The 20,303-nt window shown below is 42.7% G+C and overlaps 1 protein-coding gene across 1 annotated transcript; it reads right to left on the bottom strand.

The window, feature by feature from the left end:
• Positions 1-1,060: 1,060 nt before the first annotated feature.
• KCNJ2 (potassium inwardly rectifying channel subfamily J member 2) lies at positions 1,061-14,776 on the bottom strand. The gene is made up of 2 exons (XM_089540358.1): positions 14,614-14,776; positions 1,061-7,016 (listed from the first exon to the last, which is right to left on the bottom strand). The coding sequence occupies exon 2, from the start codon at positions 6,795-6,797 to the stop codon at positions 5,520-5,522; it is 1,278 nt and encodes a 425-aa protein (XP_089396484.1). The 5' UTR covers positions 6,798-7,016; positions 14,614-14,776; the 3' UTR covers positions 1,061-5,519.
• Positions 14,777-20,303: the final 5,527 nt, after the last annotated feature.

Genomic DNA, 20,303 nt, shown 5'->3' on the forward strand with positions numbered 1-20,303 from the left:
GTGTATCATTGGCAGAAAGGCCTCTGTGAAACATGTAACAACCATCTGGTCTGTCAGGGTGACCAAAAACACATGCTGTTTCTATATTCACAATTAGTGTTGCAGATCAAACGCTTTCACTGCAAAGATTATTGATTTTCTACAGTTCACAAATGCAAGTGGTCTGATCATAAGAGCAGACAGCAAATGTGTTAGATGTGGCTGACATTTGAACAGTGGATAGTTCAATAATGTGGACACGGCTTTACTACAGCCTTTAAATACTACAAATGACTACCTTTCATTGTACATGAAGGTGTCTTTTCTTATCTATAATGCATAAAATCTAGCTGCTACCCACATCAAGCATGGCCCATCTCAAATGAATACATGCCATTCCTGAGACAGCATGGCTGAGAGGATGTTGCTATAGAAGTTGTAGTTTAAAACACATTGAAGAGGCTTCCTGACAGTTCCAAGAGTGAAAGGTTCCATCTCCCTGGGAGTGCCACTGTGTACTGTTATTATGCACAAAGGCTCCATTTGACAGATGTTCATGCTGAATGTGCGGTTCCCCTTTTCTGAAATGCAAGTGCAGAAAGATTCTGTCACCAGATTTCCCCCAGCTACCAAGATAGTCACAAGCTTGGTAGATGTGGAGAATGCTGTAGATGTATTGTATCTTGATTTCAGTAAGGCCTTTCACAAGATCCCTCATATCTTTGCAAAAAAAAAAAAAAACAGGAGAGAAGAAATAAGTGTTTAACAGAGATTCCTGGAAAATTAGGATTCATCTGTTGTTTTCATCCCATACTTAACATGTAACAATGAAGAAGGATCCCCCACCCCACCAAATATAAGAAGCTACAATTGTAAGGGGTTTTGTACTTGTAAAATAAAGACACTCATCTTTTAAACATACATCTTCAGAATGTATTAATTGTTTATTGGACTAATTGGTTTATAGTTATTATGTAGTTTTATATTTTATTATTTTTAGATTGTACTCCTTTGGCAGGATTTAATTGTTTTAAATTGATTGTACCTTTAAAGTGCCATGTAAATTTATGGCACTATACAAATAGATGATGACGATGATGATGATGATGATGATGATGATGATGATGATGATGATGGTGTGAGGTGTCCTACTAAAGCAGGATTGTCCAATCAGTGGCTCATTGGGTGCCTTTGGACATTTCCTATCTTTCTTGGCCACTGACTATGTTGCTTAGGTCTTAGAGCTGATGGGAGCCACCACCCCCACAAGGTACTAGAGGGATGTGGGGCAATGTAATTTTGCTGCACAAACTACTTTCAGATCCAGAATGAGCAGTTTGTTTTTTGTTGTTCTTGTGTTGTCCAAGTCATTTCCTACTTGAACCTATCATGGAGTTTTCTTGGCAAGATTTGTTCAGAGAGGATTTACTGCTGCCTGTCTCTGAGGGTGAGAGAGTGTGACCTGCCCAGTGGGTTCCATGGGCAAATGGAGATTTGAACCCTGGTCTCCTGAAGTCCTCATCCAGCACTTAAACCACTATGTCACACTTGCTCTGCATGCTGCAGCCAAATATAATCTGTTTGATTTCAACAGAGTGGACATAAAATGTGCAAGAATACTTTATTTTTTATTTATTTAGAAATAATAAAATAAGACATAATATTTATATTTATATATATATATAAAAAGCAGTCCATGATTTGTGCAGTACATTAGGAAGACCAAGATACAAAAGGCTGCAAACAGGAAAATAGTAAGGGAGAACGATTGTCGAATGCCTATTGGTTTGTTCACCTTACAAACAGCTGCAGGACAGAAAACCCATTTATGAGAAGAAAAAGAGAACTCTCAGGTTGCCTCTGGGATGGCAACAATGCAGCACCCTCCTATCTTGAAAATGGTCAGCAGCAGCCGGGTTTGTTTGTGTGTGTGTTTTTTTAAAAAAAAAAAGACATTACAGTACTTCTCAGTTTTACTTTGCAGTCACACACACACACACACAGACACAAGAGGACAAAAATAGTGGACTCAGAACCCTTTGTCTTTGCCAAAAGCAAGTGATAAAATGAAGAACAAACAAAAAATGATGACTTGTGCTTGCACTGTATACCCAGAGGATACACACATGCAGTGATCTTATTAACTTGAAAACTCACACCAGACCACCAATAAAAAAACAACAGAGCTGCATAGCCCACCTTAGATGTGCCTTGTGTCAGACAGTCCTATATAAGAAAAGGGCCCCCATTCAAGTATTTTTAGGGAAGAGGAAAATTACTGCTTGTGCCTTAACTCATATCTGTGGCTTGAGGACTTAAGTATTGCAATCCACATTCCAGTGAAGTCAAATGGGAAATTTCCCATCAGCATTAAGTGGTTGACGATTGCACCACCAAGGTATACCACTCAACACTTTGCACAATTGTCCTTATTGGCTACTTAAAAACACACCGTTTCTGTAGCTTCCCAAAGATTATGGAACCAGGCTTCCCGAGGCATGGTTTATTTGTTTCTTTTAAAAGAATTATGAAGACAACAATTAAGGGCAGGTACCATGATATCTATACAGATTAAAATTTCTTCCTAACAGTTTCCCTATGCAGAAGCCAACAGGTAAAGAAAACGGCCGAAACCCAATTATTAATCTCAGCTAGAGCAGACCTGTTTAATCAACTGCTGAATTGTAAATCAACACATTGATTTGATGAATCTACTCTAGCTGGTACAAGCAATTGGAATTAGACCAAAGGGTTACTTAAAAGAAATGGGGGGGGGGGGGTGTCTAAACCAACAAAGAGTTCAATAGATTATCCACTTTCATCAAGTCTCTAGCAAACTGAAAGCAGGAATAAAAATGCCAATAGCAAGGAAAAAACACAATCAAACATTCATGCCTAAATAAATAACAACAAAAACCTCTTATCATTAGAAATCCCATAAGGCTTTCAAATATTTGTTAAAACCATGCTAGCCAGTAGCATCAAAGGTTCTAACTGATGCCATCTTGGCATCTCTTTGTCTTTATCTTTTCAAATGGACTTCTATTTACATTTGGCTTTAAATAGGAAAATACTTGATAAACTTTATAAAAGTGTATATTTTTTTCTTTATTTTTTTCTTCTAAATCTAAAAACAGAAAACCCTGCATCTTGGAAAAGAAAGATCAACAATAATGTCTGCACCAGAAAAAGGAGAAGAAACAATAGATTTTTAAAAAGAAAAATCCCTTTCTGTGAGTGTTCATTTTAAAAACAAACATATTCAACACTTTCTCTATTCACCCTTCCATATATCATCTCATGTCTTGCAAGTGGGAGCTTTGTGCATTTTTTGAGTAGCTTCCTCCTTCTTTTTAAAACATGTCACTAAATACTCTTTGGTTTGCGCTTTATTTTCCTTTGCAGAAATATATCACAATAGCAGCACAAGTCAGGTTCAGTTGCTTTCATTGTTTCTCTGACCCAGAGACTCACCAGATTTCCATGCAAATTTAGCTCCCCTCACTTTTTCTTCTTCTACATAATTAGCCTCAACACATGGTACATCAATATCTGCCTTAAGAGGAAAAGCAAACAAACCTGTTTGCCAATTTTTGCAGCCCAGAACCCACCTATTCTGTTTAAAGTAAATTCCATCTTATGAGAAATGCCACATTACTTCTGTTTTGCACAGGATAAAATCTCCAGATGTAACAGAAAACAACATTAGACCCAGAACAAGCTATTTGTAACAGCATAAGGGGGGGGGGGGTCCAATACTGTAAGCGTTTTGAGTTTGAATGCTTGGTGTTATCCTCAATTCCTACCTGTTGGGGGGGTTTGCATGTCAATAACCTATGGGGACAACTAAAATGGTACACTTGATCTTAGAGGCACAGAAAATCTTTAAAGCATTCTTGGCAAGTGATCCAAAAATACCATTAAAGTCACAGTTCAGCAGAAGGTCTCAGTAGCTGTTCAAAACTTTTGGTACAGAATTTGCATCCACTAATCATCCCACTAAGGCTGATCAAGTCATTAAAAGCAAGAAGAGGGAACTCTTCCACAACATTATCCCCTTCAAACTATGATCCCCTCAACAATCTAGACAATAGTAGGACAGATCCACTTGCTGCCACCCTAATCCTCGCAAAGAGAAGGTGTCCCACCAAAAACATAACCACTGAGATCCTTCTTTTGGATTATCCCATGTCAGTTTCACCTCTCCTGGAACCAGCCTGTTTCTTCATTAACAGACATCTGCTATAGTCAAGCCACTTTTTCGGATAGAATCAAAAGTTTTGCCAATGCTTGCAAAACATTTCCAAATGCTTGCCAAACAAATAGACTGAACATCAAATGGCTCCTAATGATGGCCTTGGTTGCTTTGAGGGCTTAGTCTCTCAAAATGCCAGTCCACTTGTGATGGGGTTACAGAAGCTGCTTTGGAATGTACACATGGCCTAACATTTGACCTTCTGCCATCATCTTGCTGGTGTTAGCTCCCTGAACTCAACATTGTTTCTCAGACTTATGAGAAATGTATGTATATATGTAAGTAGGAATGAGCTTATTTCCCCAGGTTGGGATGTTGAAACAAAATGTATTCTCAGCTTTACTTTCAGAATAAGGTGCATTACAAAATACTCCACACATAAAGAATCTTTGGGGAGGAAAACAGTCTGAAAGCAGCCTGTTCTATATTTTTGATTAAAGTTCACTGTGCAAAACTGCATTTTTTCTGTCTTTGGTATTCAGTTAGGTAGTTTGAAATTAAAACATATTTTAGATGGGGAAAAAATCTCATTCCTTTCCCTAACGCATTTTTAAAGGGGAAAAAAACTTGCTGTAGGCTACTGCCCGGCCTTGTGTTACATAACACCCCTTATGTAACTGGATAGTATGGAGAGAAATTGATTCTAGCCACCAAACTACTGGCCTCAACTAAATGTTCAGATATCCTGGCATCACCAGTCACTTTGACTGATTGCCAAAGAGCTCTGAAGCTAGCTGAGGGTCTCTGCTCCCACCACCACCGTTGTGTTGTTGTTGTTGTTTAAAAGTATGTATGAAAGAAACATGAATACTACACTATGACAAAAAATAATTATCATTTGTGTTCATGTAGTTAGCAGCAACTTTTTTTTAAAAAAAAGTAAGGCAGCCTCTTGCCTTTATTATGCCATTAAAAAACATTCTTGTTCCCAAGAGAGAAGCATTTTGGGAGAGAGAGAAAACAGATGACAAACAATACAACTCAACCAAAGCTTGCCTGCAAGTTCAAGTTTTGTAAAAAAATATATACATTAATTTATTCTACAACATATATGTGCCTTCTAGTCATGAGCTGACATAGTGCTTCTTGTTCCAAGTTCACACTTTTTCTTGTATCTCCTCTGAAGACAGCACTTAAAAGCCAGCCTAGGTTGACTCCTCAGGGCAGTATGCCCATCTCTTCAACAGTACCATCATCTGAAAAACTGTTTGCAGCTACTTCTCAAAGCAGCATGCCTATTAACTGAGAGACAGATTTCAACCAAAGTGGAAATCATTTCCTTCAGTCATATTTCAGATTCTCGCCTTAAAGGCCTAGGCTCTAGGGGCACTGCTGCTTGGTTGTGATGGTCCATGTCTGGGTGGGTGTCTGTACTAGTGCTCTCAGGCACCCCATTGTCACTGTCCTCTTCTTCTTTGCCCGTTAGGGCTACTTCATTCTCATAGCAAAATGAATTTGCATTAGAAAGGATGTATTTCTTTTCTGCTAAGTCTCTGGCACTGCAGAGGGGTGTGTTCGGCACTTCATATGTTTTGTGGAACCTAGAATAATCCACTTTGTAGTAGTTTTTCTCTTCAAAAAGTACAGGCTCATACCGGTGGCCCCAGAGAATTTCATTTGCCAGATATGAGCTGCGGCACTGTGTGGTCATGGCAGTGGCTTCCACCATGCCTTCTAATATTACTACAATTTCAAAGTCTGCATTGTCCATGTCTTGTTTACATAAGTCATACAAAGGGCTCTCTTCATCTATTTCATGGACAATTGTAATGGGTGAAACCAAAAATATGCGGTCTATCCCACTGTCAAACCCAACATTGATGTCTATTTGATCTAGAGGGATGTATTCTCCTTCGGTAGTGATTCGCGATTTGAGAAGCTGGGCTCTCACATGGGCTTCTACCAAATGGCTTTTACGCAGATTCCCAACTCGCCACATCAAGCACAGCTTTCCGTCCCTCATAGCTATTACAGCATTATGGCTGAAGATGAGAGTTTCATTTCTCTTTTTCGGTTTAGCCATCTTAGCCATGACAGCGCCGATGATGAAGGCATCAATGATACAGCCAACTATTGACTGGAAAACCACCATGAAGACTGCAATGGGACACTCATCTGTAACACACCTAAAGCCATAGCCAATTGTAGTTTGTGTTTCGATGGAGAAAAGGAAGGCCGCAGTGAAGCTGCGCACTTCAGAGACACAAGGTCTGTCCCCATTCTCTAGGTCCCCGTGCAATAAGGCAATCAACCAGAACACACAACCAAAAAACAGCCATGAGAGGATGAAAGCCAGACAGAAGATAAGTAACATCCACCTCCAGCGGATATCAACACAGGTGGTAAAGATGTCTGCTAGATAACGCTGGCCTTTTTCACCCACATTAATGAACTGAACGTTGCAATGGCCATCTTTCTTGACAAACCGGCTCCTGCACTGCTGCCTGGTATGTACTTTGCTCTTTCCATTTCCAAAGCCATTGGCAACTGCCATGGTTGCCAACTTCATGCCGTCCTCTTCTGAGGAAACTATGCTGTAGCGATTGGTTCGCACGCTGCCCATCGCTTCCGCTGTGGACTCTGGTGCTTCTGCTTTAGAAAACAGTCTGAGTTTCTGCAGAACCCTTTGGAGAAACAGTTTTGAATGCTCTAGTGGAACACACTCAGATGAAAAAAAGGGAGAAGCTGGTGCCTCCGTCTGCCTTTGACTGTGCCAAGGAGAGAGTCTTCCAATATTCAAAGCTATCTTAGCAACTAATCATCTGCCACGAGGAGACATGGCCTGCAACAAGAACAAAAATATTTTATGTCAGCAAATCTTGTTACAAATACACCCCTATATTTTTTATTCCCCTTCCCCAATAGTTTAAAGCAACTTTTATTCATTCTAGGACTGCACAGTTGATTCAGTGGCAACTCACTATGGCTGAGAAGGCAAGAATCTTCATCTTAAAAGAAAGTCACCTTAAGTTTCTCTACACAATACTTATAAATGTATCCAATATATAGAATGTCTTCAGAGATGGGTATAATGATATCATACTAAAACTGCCAAAAGTTTGAGAGAGTTTTTGGAGCCACATCTGATCTGTATACAAGACTTTAGTTTGGAAAAGTTACTTTTTGGGAGTACTACTTCCAGAATCTCCAAGTCAGTATGGCACGGCCATACCATGTAAAAGAAGGAAATAAGACAATGCTTCCAAACTGCCCAACAAAGCAAGCTTTCAGGCAGCATTTTGCCTTTGGGGTTCACTGTTAGTTCTATCTCATGATTCCTAAACATCTTTCTAGGTGCACAGAGGGAATTTCCTTTAATCCAGGGATAGGCACGTTCTGGCCTTACTGATCTCATCTGATTCCATCTCCCATCAACTCCTGTTGGGATAGTGGGAGAAGCGATCCAATGAGATATAGAAGCCACAGATTCCCTAGCTCTGCTCCAAAACATAATATGTACTACCTTGCCACAGGTAGCAATTGTCAATAGATATCACAACCAATTTAAGATTCCTAGAACAGAAAATCTTTGAAGTGACTTGTACCAGTTTTAATGTTGTTGCATCCAATTAAAATGTACTCTTTACCTGCACTGCCCCTTTGTTAAATACAAGTTTGTTAAAAAGCATGCACTGGGGACTGTTTTTATTGTTTCAGAAATGAGTTAATGCAGCCACTATATGGACAGTAAATCCAAAGTGCTTGATGGTAAGCATTTAACATAAGGATATTAGCTGCAAATGCTGCTTATTGCCCGTGGAGTAAATATGAATATAAACTTTATGGAAATCTGTATCTTAGTTTTGAAGGGCAGGGGGAGAACTGAGTTCATTAAGTCCAGTAAATATAAATGAGGTAACTACCCCTTCTGTTAGCACTTAGAAAACTTAATTCTGATGACTACAACTCTCAGAATCCACCAGATAGCATGTGTAATCACCATGCTGGCTGGGAGTGTCTTGGAGCAGTGATAGATAGATAGATAGATAGATAGATAGATAGATGGATGGATGGATGGATGGATGGATGGATGGATGGATGGATGGATAGATAGAGAAATTTTTCAACTCTCGTTCTGCTTCCCAAACCAAAAATATGGCATCTCCTGTATTGTAAATACATGTATCAAGAGCAAGTCTTGCCAACTGCCAAGAGTATTTACTGAAGAAATTAAGTTATGGTCTTGATTTTCCTCTGGTTATGGGCAAGTAGCCACTTACAACAACTAGGGAGGCTAGGAGGGGTGGCACATTCTTACCCAAATCAGAAGACCCATCCAGCTAATCAGGAGATAATCTGCCTCCATGCTGCCTAGGCATTTAAAATCTGTTTCCTTATCCATAGCTCCCTTGCCAAATCAGAGCATATACTTTTCTTAATGTCAAAGTCTAAAATGTGAATAAAAATATTGGCTACCCAAAATTGACTTCTGCAGGAGCACAGCTATTAGCTTTGAACTGCAAAGTTAAAGGGCTGCCATTTATACTATGCACTGGCTCATGTCTTCATTAAGTTGCTTTCTGTTTTCCTGCTTAAGCACACAAATGTACAAACACACACATACACACACACACTAATACATTGTAGATGCTGACACTGAAAACTAAACTCTAAATGTAGTCTTAGATAAGTGTGCATAGGGTTCCAGATATCTTTCTTTATTAAAACTGCAAACTTGGAAGATGGTTCAGTTTCTTTTAGTGAAATAAAAGCCATCCTTTCTCATCTTCCATCTCACCACATTAATCCAGGTGATTTAAAATGGCAGCAGGCAATACAAGCCATAGTTAGGATGACCTGATTTTTATTATTATTGTCATTTTCATCATTAGTATTTAAACATATTCATTCGCTGCCTTTCTAGAACCAGCATGGCATAGTGCTTTGAGTGTTGGACTGCAACTCTGAACACCAGAGTTTGATCTTCCCTCCTTGGCCATAAAATCCACTGGCTGACCTTGGGCAAGTCATAGGCTCTCAGCTTCAGGTGAAGGCAATGGCAAACCTCCTCTGAACAAACTTTGCCAAGAAAACCCCGTAAGTTGAAAATGACTTGAAGACACACAACAACAACAACAACAACAACAACAACAGCCTTTCTGTGTGTAGACTAAGATACATTTTAAATTGAATTGCAACACAGATCTTTGTTGTTGTGTGCTTTCAAGTAATTTCAGACCTATGCTGACCCTAAGTTGAACCTATCATAGGGTTTTCTGGGCAAGAGAGGGGATTGTCTTTGCCTTCCTCCAAGGCTGACAGAGAGTGACTTGCCCAAAGTCACTCAGCTAAGAATGGATTTGAACTCTGTTCTCCATAAACACAGGTCTTACATCATATGAATTCCAATCCACTCTGCAGTTAAAACAAATAACTCCTCATTGGTTCAAAAGAAAGACAGCAGGTCATCCAAAAGGAAAGCATTCCTATCCAATAAGCATCTGATCATAGTATATTTAACCCCAGAAATCTAGCACACAACAAAAATAGAATTAAATTTTCTTAGTCCACATGATCTTCAAAGCACCACACCAGATGATGCTGTGCAAACTTTTATGTCATTTTCTGGGTCACAGCTGCATAAAGTAACTTTATATGTCAGGTACTTTACCAGATAACAGAAAGCAGATCTTCTCAAATGGTTGGAAATGGAAAGTCTAGCCAGGAAATATTAGAGGTCTTTCCATGGGTGCTGAAAACAGTTTTTGATGGGTAACAGCCTCCTGAAATTACTCACCAGTCTGCTTTTTATTTCATCCTATCTTTTGGCAGCTTTCAACAACCCAGTATTCTACAAATGTGCATTCCTTCTCTGGCTATAAGATAACATTACAGGCCTAAAATGTATACCTATTCTATGTAGAGATGGGTGAATCTTCCTGTTTCACCTTCTCCCCCTCCAACAATTAAAGTTCTTCTTGTCATAAACTACATGCAATAAAATGCATGCAATGGGGGGGGGGGGTTGTCTCTTCACAGGGTCACCATATGTTGAAGCCACCCAGATGGCAAATGATAACATTAAAAATAAATCAATTAAAATTCTTCCCCATCTGCAATGGCAAGGTTCAGCAGATACACATCTTTCCAGCATGAAGAAGTTTGTGTTTAACCTGCCTGTCATGCTGCTGTTAAAGATAAGGTGAATCCAGAAATAGAGGTGGCAACTCAAATCCAGTGTTTATTCAGAGGCTTAATTCACTGGGATTGAAACTGACATTTAAGAGTGAAAATACTCTATGCCCTGGGCCTGGATAGACAGATTTATTGGCTTTAGTTTCTTCCCCTTTTGATTAAAAACAGCAACAGCCAACTCAAGTTCTTTCCATCTTGAATGTGAAGAAATTTCCAATTCAGCTAACTTCTTATCAAAAGTGAAATGAAAGAGGATTTTTACCAGTCCCTAGTCTGAAATTTGCTTTCAAGGGAAAAGTTAAGTTTTCCAAAAAACCACTTATTTGGTATCTAGTTCTGCCAATATCTAACCCTATAAATCAAAACTACTTTCAGGGCTCAATTTGCACTGTTTTACTGTTGGCTTATAAATAAGATTAAAAGAGCTGCATAAGAATGAGTCAAATTCCTATTAATATATTCCATCCCAAATAAAAAGTTAACTAAAGGATAGTTTTATTGGTCTGAAGATTGCTCCTTGCCAGGGACCACATCCTATAATCACCATCATGTTACACCTTCATGTTCAAATTATTTTCGTATGCCATGCTGTCTGGGGTTAATTTTTCCTTGGATTTAAAAGAGGAAAACAGGCCAGTTATAAAATCTGAAAGGATGTCTATATGAGACTTTCCAAAACCACCTTGACCTCTGGGCACTGGATCAAATTCCAAGCATCACTCAAACATAATACCAAGCTTCCTATGAAATGCTTGCTCAATTTAGAAGCCTTGAAATAGCACTGAGTACCTATTATTGGCAGATTTCCATTACCAGTAATAGTAATTGTTCCATATGTTGTACATTTGCATGGTATTATTAGCTAATAGAGTTTCACCACTTCATGGATTATGCCTTTGGAAGCAAAACTTACACACAGGTTGGTTAAATGGATCTTCAAACAAAGAGCCTGGGGTACAGCTTTTTCCGTTATTTATAGACTGCATCTAATAGTTCATGCAACAAAGCTGTAACCTACAACACACACACACACACACACACTCCACCAGCCTTGGTTACAGGATAACTATCTTCTTTATTTTAAATGCACAAATTGCCCATATCTTCTTAAAGTAACTAGGATACAAACAGGGGAGGGGAGGCAGCAGGTTAACATTCACAGTAAATCTCCAGGCAAAGGTGATAATTCTCCACAAGTAGATGCAGAAATCAATCCCACATGGGATGGCATGGCAGAATATCTTCTAGTTATCAGGGCCTGGAAATATTTGGAAGATACCCACATCTCTCTTTTACACTAATGAATTTTCTAAGAGATGCATACACAACAGCAGTGCTATAGTGTCAGACAGTTTTGGCTCAGACATAGAATCTGGAGTGAGCTTGAAATAAAATGATCTCCCAGCCTATAGTTCTAGCAGTAAAAGCATCCTTTCATAGTCCCTGGAGATTCTGAACTCTCCTTCCCCTTCTCTGCCACCTGTGTGTTACTCACTTGTACCTACACACATACACCTTCCTGTGGAAATGTAGATGCCCCATCAGTCTCTCTATCCAAAGTGGACATGCAGTACTACAGCCACAGACTTTTCCGCTCAAAAAGTCACACATGTTTACCAAGTGCCTTGCCAAGCATCCAGGGCCTGCCTATTCACACAGAACAAGTTCATGAGTCCCAAGAGGCTCGCCACTGTCTGCATCTCTGCATAGCCCTGCTCTTCCAATCTGTTTTTACATCTGCCTGCCGCCAGCCTTCCCACACTCTGCTTGGAGAGCAAACACAGTGAGCCCACCTGCTAGAGGACTATATTACCGATCTGGCTCCTCCTCACCCATAAACAAAGTTTAGGCGCTGGGAGCAGGACTACAAGTGCAAAGCTAACTACATATCTCCTTGAAGAAGCTTAAAGCAGTCTTTTTGTTTAAAGATATACAGATATTGCTTGCTTGCTTGCTTGCTTTTTGGAGCAACAGAATGGGCGTCTGTGTGGGAGGGTATGTTCTGAACCCGTGCAAGCTCTACTAAGATGGAAGCACTGGAGCACAAGCTATTTCACACTCACACTGAATGGTTAACAGTTACATAGATGGAAAACACACACACACACACACATATATCTGAGGAAGTAGGCAGAAGTCTAACAAAGCTCATGCTACTGACTTCTCTGTTTCAGTTAGTCTCAAAGGTGCTACAAGGCCTCTTTGCAGACTGATTTTCCAAACTAACATGACTATACCTCTATAGTATAGTATATACTTCTACTACTGATGAAAGAGTAGTAGACAAGCAAGTTAAACACACACACACACACGTGCTGATCAGAGGTGTCAAAAGGCTTGGGAGAGGAGTGAGGGGGAAAGAGAGAAAAGAAGGAGTGCATTGTTAATGAGCACATAGCATTTATTCCCCAGTCGACAGTGCACACCTCTGCTGAGGCTGTTCGAGGCCCATGTTGCTAAGGTGAACTGAACTGTTGCCTTCCTGTGCCTTGAGTAAACAGAGTAGCTGGGAGCCAGAGTGCAAAATCAATGGTCGGAGCGTGCCCTCCTCTTCCATTTTTTCCTCATCTTTTCAGACTTCCATTACTGATAAGCTATTAATGTGGACCCCACTCCATTTGCCCCCTTCCCCACTGGTTTTTCTTAAGATGCAAGGCACCCTTATGAGCAGCTGGTGAGTAGCATAGACTTTGCCATTTCTAGATACTTGGTCATCCTCTAGATATATCTTGCCAAGGATCCTATTAATCCTCCAAGATTTCATGTTGATAGGATGCAAGTTTGCTGTTGTTGTTGCTTTTCTTTTCCCCATAAATAAATAATCAGAATGGATTTTAAAAAAAGACACCAAACCAAGAAGCACAATAATGTTGTTGTGGGGGAAGGGGAAGGTTTTTTGATCTTGACTGCTTGCAGAAGATGGCAAGATATTTCTAGAGGATGACCAAGTATCTAGAAATGACAGGAGTCCCCATCAGGGGGTGTCATGCACAAGCAGCTCATAAGGATGGAAAAGCCATGGAGGGTTGAGAAGGTGAGCAGCTGAATACAGAAAACACACAAGTCTAAAGGGCAGAAGAGGGAAAGAAACCCTGGGAAAGAATGACAGGGGAGAGCTATCCTTTTATTTCTCAGCTCCATAATTGCTCAGCTGCAGGAGCTGCTCACATTCCAGCTCTGGCGCAAACTCTTTTCAGATGGCAAAGCCTCTGACAGGCCACAGCAGAGGCAAAATGATTTGTTCTTTTTTATTTTTTATATATTTTTTTAAATAAAGAAGAAAAAGAAGGAAGAAAAAAGGAAGGGAGGGAGGAAACTCTGACGAATCAAGCTCAAGTGATGCAATCTCTCCCAAACCCTAAGACACACACTGGCTAATCTTTTGCTTCCAGTCCTTGCTCTTGGCCAAACAAGAATAGAAGTCACTCAGATATACAGTTTACGGAGGAGGAATCCACCAAGAGTGGCTTGGGTGCATCTCGGAAAGCAATGTGGCACTGGAGGCAGTTGTGGAAGAGGTTCCAGAGCTCTTGGGGATGAGGACCTAAAGGTCTCCATGCTGTGGTCTTTGCCTGAGTCACCAACACAGTTGGAGCCACAGGGGAAGGAGGGATAAATGGGGGGGGGGGGGGAGGGTAGCAAAAATAATCCAGGGTGCAAGTGTAGCTGGCAGCATTATTTGCTAACTTCCAATCCAGAAGAGTTCCGTTGCAAAGGCAGCTCCAAAAGAGTTAAGCGCCCAAAACAACCCTCAACAATTCCAAACACATCTACCTGGAACTGTTTCAGCAACTTCCAGAGAGGGAAGCTGGTGCTTGTGGGAACCTAGAAGAGGAGGAGGAGGAAGAAGAAGAAGAGGAAGAAGAAGCAGAAGCAGAAGCAGAAGAGAAAGAGGAGGAGGAGAAGGGGAAGATGAGAAGAAGAGGATGAGGAAGAACAGGAAGAGGAGGAAGAGGAGAAGGTGGAGAGGAAAAGAAGGAAAAAAGATGAAGATGAGGAAGAGGATGATGATGATGATGATGATTTGGTGTCTCTCCTACTTCTAGCAAGCCATTAAAACAAAAGCAAAATCCCCAAACCCCAGACATTGAAGTCTGCTGATCCTGGGGAATATAGCCGCATCCTGGAGAAGTTCAGCAGCACTTGTCTCGCCTGTTGTTGTTGTTGTTGATGATGATGATGATGATAATCCTCCTTAAGACAAAAGGTGTTCCGAGTCAGGCTGGAAGAAAGGAAGCCCTTACCTGCCGGTGATGGTTTTATGTCGTCGTTGCTGCTGCTGCTCTTGTTGTTTTTAAAGGAGCCGGGCAGGGAAGCTGGCGGGGCAGATCCAGGAGGCTCAGCTTCAGAGCATCCCCTCGCGCTGCCTCGACGACGCCGCCGCCGCTGCTGCCGCTGCTCCCTTTGGCGAATGAAGGCGCCGCATAGGCTTCTGCCTGGCTTTTGAGGGAGACCCATGTGATGATGATGGAGGGGCCTCCCTCCTCCCTCCCTCCCTCCCTCTCCCTCCAGGCCTGGTGCCGCCGGCTCCCTCGTCCCGCCCCCGGGAGGCTGCTGGGCCAATGGCGGGCCGGGGGCTGGCTCCGGGGCGCCTGGGGCTGCCTCCGCAACGCCTGGGGCCCGGAGTCGCCCGCAGGGAAGCCGAGGCCACGGTCTGGGACGGAGCGCCCGGGGAGACAGGGCTGGGGAGGGAGGCAAGGAAGGAAGGAAGGAAGGAAGAAAAAAAGAAAGACTTCTTGGGACTTCTCCTCCTCGGCCACCTGCGCTTCTCTCTCTCTCTTTCCCACCCTTCTGAGCCCTGGACGTCACCCCTTTAGACGCACACGCCTGTTTCTGGCTCTCGGGGTCAGCGCGGAAGGAAGGAAGGAAGGAAGGATAGACTTCTTGGGTCGTCTTCTCATCTGCTGCTCTCTCTCTCTCTCTCTCTCTCGCTTTCTGTGTGTGTCTCCCGTGTGCGCCCTGGTCCTCACCCCTTCAGACGCACACGTGTATTTCTGGCTCTCGGCTCGAACGGGAGGAAGGAAGGAAGGAAAGAAGGACGGGCTTTGGGGGGGTCTTCTCCTCACCCACCTGCGCTCCTTCCTCCCTCCCTCCCTCCCATGTTCCCCCTTCGGAGGCAGACGGGTCTTTCTGGCTGAGGGGATGATTGGCGAGCGGGGGGCCGAGCGGCGGGAAAGAGGCTCCCTCTCGGGCTGAAGCCTTCGCCTGGGGGGAGGGGGGCAGAGTGCCCTGCCGCCCTCCTTTTCCAGGACCGGTCCTCCATTTCCCTCCAGTTGCATATGACCCAGGAGCAGGAACTGCAGCTTCAAAGTTTCTCCCTCAGGAAGAGAAGAGGAGGAAACAAGGTGGGAGCTCCTCACTGTCGCCTCAGCCTCTGAGACCCCTCCCGCTGCCCCCCCCCCTCCAGGATTGTTTACGAGGGCTTGGAGCGTTTATCGGCCCTTTCCGGCTTCAGCTGTTCTTTCTTGACGTGTCCTCTCTTTCTCTTGAAGGCCCTCCGTTTTGGGTGCCTGGGGTTCCCTGGCGCGGAGGGTCCCGGAGGAAGAGGCGGGGAAGGGCTGGCAGAGGAGAGCCCCGGCGGCTGAAGAGGAGCCCCAGGAGCGGGCCCCCGAGAGACCAAAGGAGGCCGGGGTCTGGGAGATGAAGGGGACTTCTTAAGGCGGGAAGAGGGGAGGGCTCTGCCCGGGAGACTGATGCCGTCTTTGTGTGCCTTCAAGTGGGTTGAGGGCCGCCCCGCCAACTTCTTTTTTTAAAAAAAACAAAATTCTCCATATTTTATTCATTAAAACAACAAATTAACATCATTCCAACAATATTTACAGAGCTCTTATTCAGTTACAATCTTCCCATCAGTAGTCATATAATGTTTCGTTTTTCTTTTGCGTCCAAATTTGTAATCCATTCTTTTCCCCCTTCAGTTTTCCACTTCGTTCTCCCCCCCTTCTCTTTCATTTCTTTTCCTTTTTTCACACTCTCCTCTTACAAACCACTTTCCCATTCGTCTTTCACTTACTCCAGCCATCTGAATTCAATTTCACAGGCTTTTTGTTAGGTAAGGAATAATCGGAGGTGGTTTTGTTGTTGTTGTTGTTGTGTACCTTCAAATCCTTTCGGACTTAGGGCGACCCTAAATCATGGGGTTTTCTTGGCAAGGTTTGTTCAGAGGGGGGTTTGCCAGTTTAACTTCCAAGAACAAAAGCAATCTGGCGTATTTAGGTCTGCGCATGGGGTGAGCCAGTGTGGCATTGAGGTTTGAGCATTCAACTATGGAATCCCAGGTCAGCCATGGAAAACCATTGAGTCACCATGGGCAAGTCACACTCTCTCAGCCTCAGAGGAAGGCAGATGTACACACACCCAGGAAATTTGCCAAGAAAACCATGTGATTGGGTTCACCTTATGGTTGCCACAAGTCAGAAATGACTTGAAGGCGCACAACAACAACAGGGGTGATAGCGAAAGGGATATCAAAAGGTTGCGAATGTGGGGACTTAAAGAGTTACTATCTTCTTTTCCTGATAGAAAAACTTAAGCTGAAATGCCACAGGTACTGTACAGTTTTCTCTGTCATACATTGAGAAGAAGCCTGTTGAATTTCTACCTGTTTCAAAGACATGGATTCTGTGCCTCTTCTGGATCCCTGGGGGACACAGATATGGCTGCCATTGCAATTTTGTCCACCCACCCTTGGCACAGAACCTCTTTTCAGAAAAATGTGGCAACCTTAGATAAGTGCAGGTGGACACGGGAGTAAAGGGAGGTAAACAGACAAAGGATGCAGTGAGGAGAGTGTCTGGGGAATGCAGCGTTCTTTCCTTGAAAGGGAGACATTGGAATATAGGAAGAAGGCTGTGTTGTGCAAAAGAGCAGTTGTTTGTTGAGGCTGGGGATGTGGAAAGGGCAGGTTTGAAGGGTTGTCATGGGTGTAAAAAGGGAATTAAAAGGGTGAAGAAAATTAAAGTTGAGAGTCTGAACAGAAGAACAGTAATGCAGGCAGAATAAAAGTGACTCTCTGGAACATTTTGCATTGCGGAGGAGTGAAAAGACTTGAGGGGGCTGCTTTCAGAAATGAAAGGTATTGTTAATGTCAGTGTAAGTATCAGGATGGCATGTCTTGAGAAGAAAAGAAAAGCTGGGTCATTAACTAAGCTCTGTGTATTTACCACTAGTAAAAGCCACAGTTTTATAACATAGGTCCCTAACTGAATATTGAAATAATCAGACTGTTTAAACAGGTTGTTAAAAATAACTTTTTTTATTTCAGGCACCCTGATTTATTCATCCCCTGTGAAGTGCTGTCAGTCATCATCAAATAAATCATTCTTTGACCACAGTTGTGCTAAAGTGTTGTAAAAGACATCAAGCTTTCTCCTAGCAAGAAAGATGGAAGGAAAAATTTCCATGAGGAAAGTAGTGCAGTGGGCCCTCTCCTTACATGGGGCATCCATTCCAGACCCCCCCCCCCCATAAGGGAAAATCCACGTTTGCTTGCGCCCCAAAGGAAACAATGGGGCATGTGCATGCAGCAGTGGTGCAGGCATGCACGCCACTGTTTATATTGTCATGCAGCTTCCACATGATTAGAAAGCCACATATAGGGTACCCGCATATGGCGCAGGTGCACTGTATTTTATTTAGAATTAGCCTGCTTCACAGCAGTAGAGGTTGAATCATTGTTAGGTTGATAGTAATGAATCCAGTACTTTTTGTGTGTGCTTGTGTGGGCATCTTCAAGTTGCCTGTCAATTTATGGTGACCTCATGGAATTTCACAAAAAACAGTATTCATAGTGGCTTGAGCATTTGACTCTGGAGACCAGGGTTCAAATCTATGAAACCCAGTGGGTGACCTTGGGCAAGTCACATACTCTCAGTCTCAGAGGTAGGCAAAAGCATCCCCCTCTTAACAAATCTCCCCCTTCCAAAAAGAAAAGAAAAACCATGATAGATTCACCTTAGGGTTGTCATAAATTAGAAATGACATGAAGGCACACAACAACATGAATTTCATAGAGCTTTCTTAGGAATACTCAGAAGTGGCTTTGCCAGTTCCTTTTCTGAAATATAGCCTGTAGCACCTGCTTTCATTGGCAGTGTCCATCCAAGTACTCATACATGGCATTTTAACATCAGTATCCCAGGACAAGTGGATGGGAGAAGTGTTTACCCTCCCCCTTTTTTTACTGGAAAGCACTACAGTATTCTATTTGGAAACTGACCAAATGCTTTGCTCTACAACATAATACAATAAGTTTATAGCTGATTACTGTTACCTTAGCATTTTCCTTCTGCTGTCCTTAGCAGACATACAAACATGAGGTGTTATTAATACTCTGCATCATTTCTTTTAAAGTGGATGAAGCATGCCTTTCAAAATGAAAGGAATAAAAGGGAGAAGGCAATAAATAAATAAATCAGACAATCTGAAATGATTGTACATCTCCTGTGGAGTCTATGCGTGAGTCTGAAATTGCTGATGCGAACAACATTTAAAAAGCGACTAGACATACCTACATCTGCTCTTGTGGCTGTAAAGTTTTTCTATGACAATCCTGACAATGGGGAAAAGAAGGCATGATCCATATTCTATATCACCTACTTAGATGTGAATGTGTTAACGAACAGCTTTGATAAAGCGGCATCAAAGGCCGGCTTCGGGGCAGAGTGGGGGCATGGTGTCTGCACGACCCATGCCCCAATTCCACCCTCATGCTGCTGTGTCACAACGCTCCTCTGGTGCTGCATCCAGATGACGCAGTGCCAAAGGAGTGCCAAAAAGCCGCAGCACTGGCAGCTATGGTGCCCTTTCTGTGGCCCAAAAAGAAGCTGCTTTTTGTAGCTTCTTTTTGCACCATGGAAAGGCCAGATTGGGGCTGTGGCATGTAGTTGCCACGGCACCGATCCAGTGAAGAAAGAAGCAGCTGTAGGTCACCCCTTAGGGGCAATTTGTTCAGCCACTAAGTAATGGGGTCCAAATCCTCCCACCCCCAACCCACTTTTCCAGGCATCATAGAATCATAGAGTTGGAAGAGACCACAAGGGCCATCCAGTCCAACCCCCTGCCATGAAAGAAATCACAATCAAAGCATCCCCAACAGATGGCCAGCAAGCCTCTGCTTGAAGACCTCCAAAGAAGGAGATTCCACTACACTCCGAGGGAGTTTGTTCCACTGTTGAACAGCCCTTACTGTCAGGAAGTTCCTCCTAATGTTGAGGTGGAATCTCTTTTCCTGCAGCTTGGATCCATTGTTCCTGGTCCTATTCTCTGGAGCAGCAGAAAACAAGCTTGCTCCCTCCTCAATGTGACACCCCTTCAAATATTTAAACAAGGCTATCATATCACCTCTTAATCTTCTTTTCTCCAGGCTAAACATGCCCATCTCCCTAAGTCGTTCCTCATAGGACATGGTTTTCAGACCCTTCACCATTTTAGTCGCCCTCCTTTGGACATGCTCCAGTTTCTCAATGTCCTTTTTGAATTGTGGTGCCCAGAACTGGACACAATATTCCAGGTGGGGCCTGACCAGAACAGAATACAGTGGCACTATTACTTCTCTTGATCTGGACACTATACTTTTATTGATGCAGCCTAAAATTGCATTGGCCTTTTTAGCTGCTGCATCGCAGTGTTGACTCATGTCAACAGCTGCTCTAAAGGTTGGAGGTTTGTTTGGCTGGTGATCAGGGCTTAGGAATATGATGTTTCTACTTCCCCACACACATACACACCTCCTCACAGCAATGAGATTGCAACAAGGAATTGTGATAGGGGTCTGATTCTGACTCTCTCATCCTTTGTTGCTGGCAAGGGGGGAGGGTGAGGTAGAAACATAGTCCTCCTGTACTCTTAGGTGTCAACTGAACAGATCTCGGTCACTTGATGTGGCTGCTCCCTGGTAATGTAAATTTAGGAGGGCATTTATGACTGACAATAG

The sequence above is a fragment of the Sceloporus occidentalis genome, unplaced genomic scaffold, assembly GCF_023333645.1.
Source record: "Sceloporus occidentalis isolate IW3139 unplaced genomic scaffold, rSceOcc1.0.p SCAF_1, whole genome shotgun sequence".
Lineage (NCBI taxonomy): Eukaryota > Metazoa > Chordata > Lepidosauria > Squamata > Phrynosomatidae > Sceloporus > Sceloporus occidentalis.

What these genes read in the sequence shown, in the direction of transcription:
- KCNJ2 (XM_089540358.1), bottom strand. Translation starts at nt 6,797, where the DNA reads ATGGGCAGCGTGCGAACCAATCGCTACAGCATAGTTTCCTCAGAAGAG.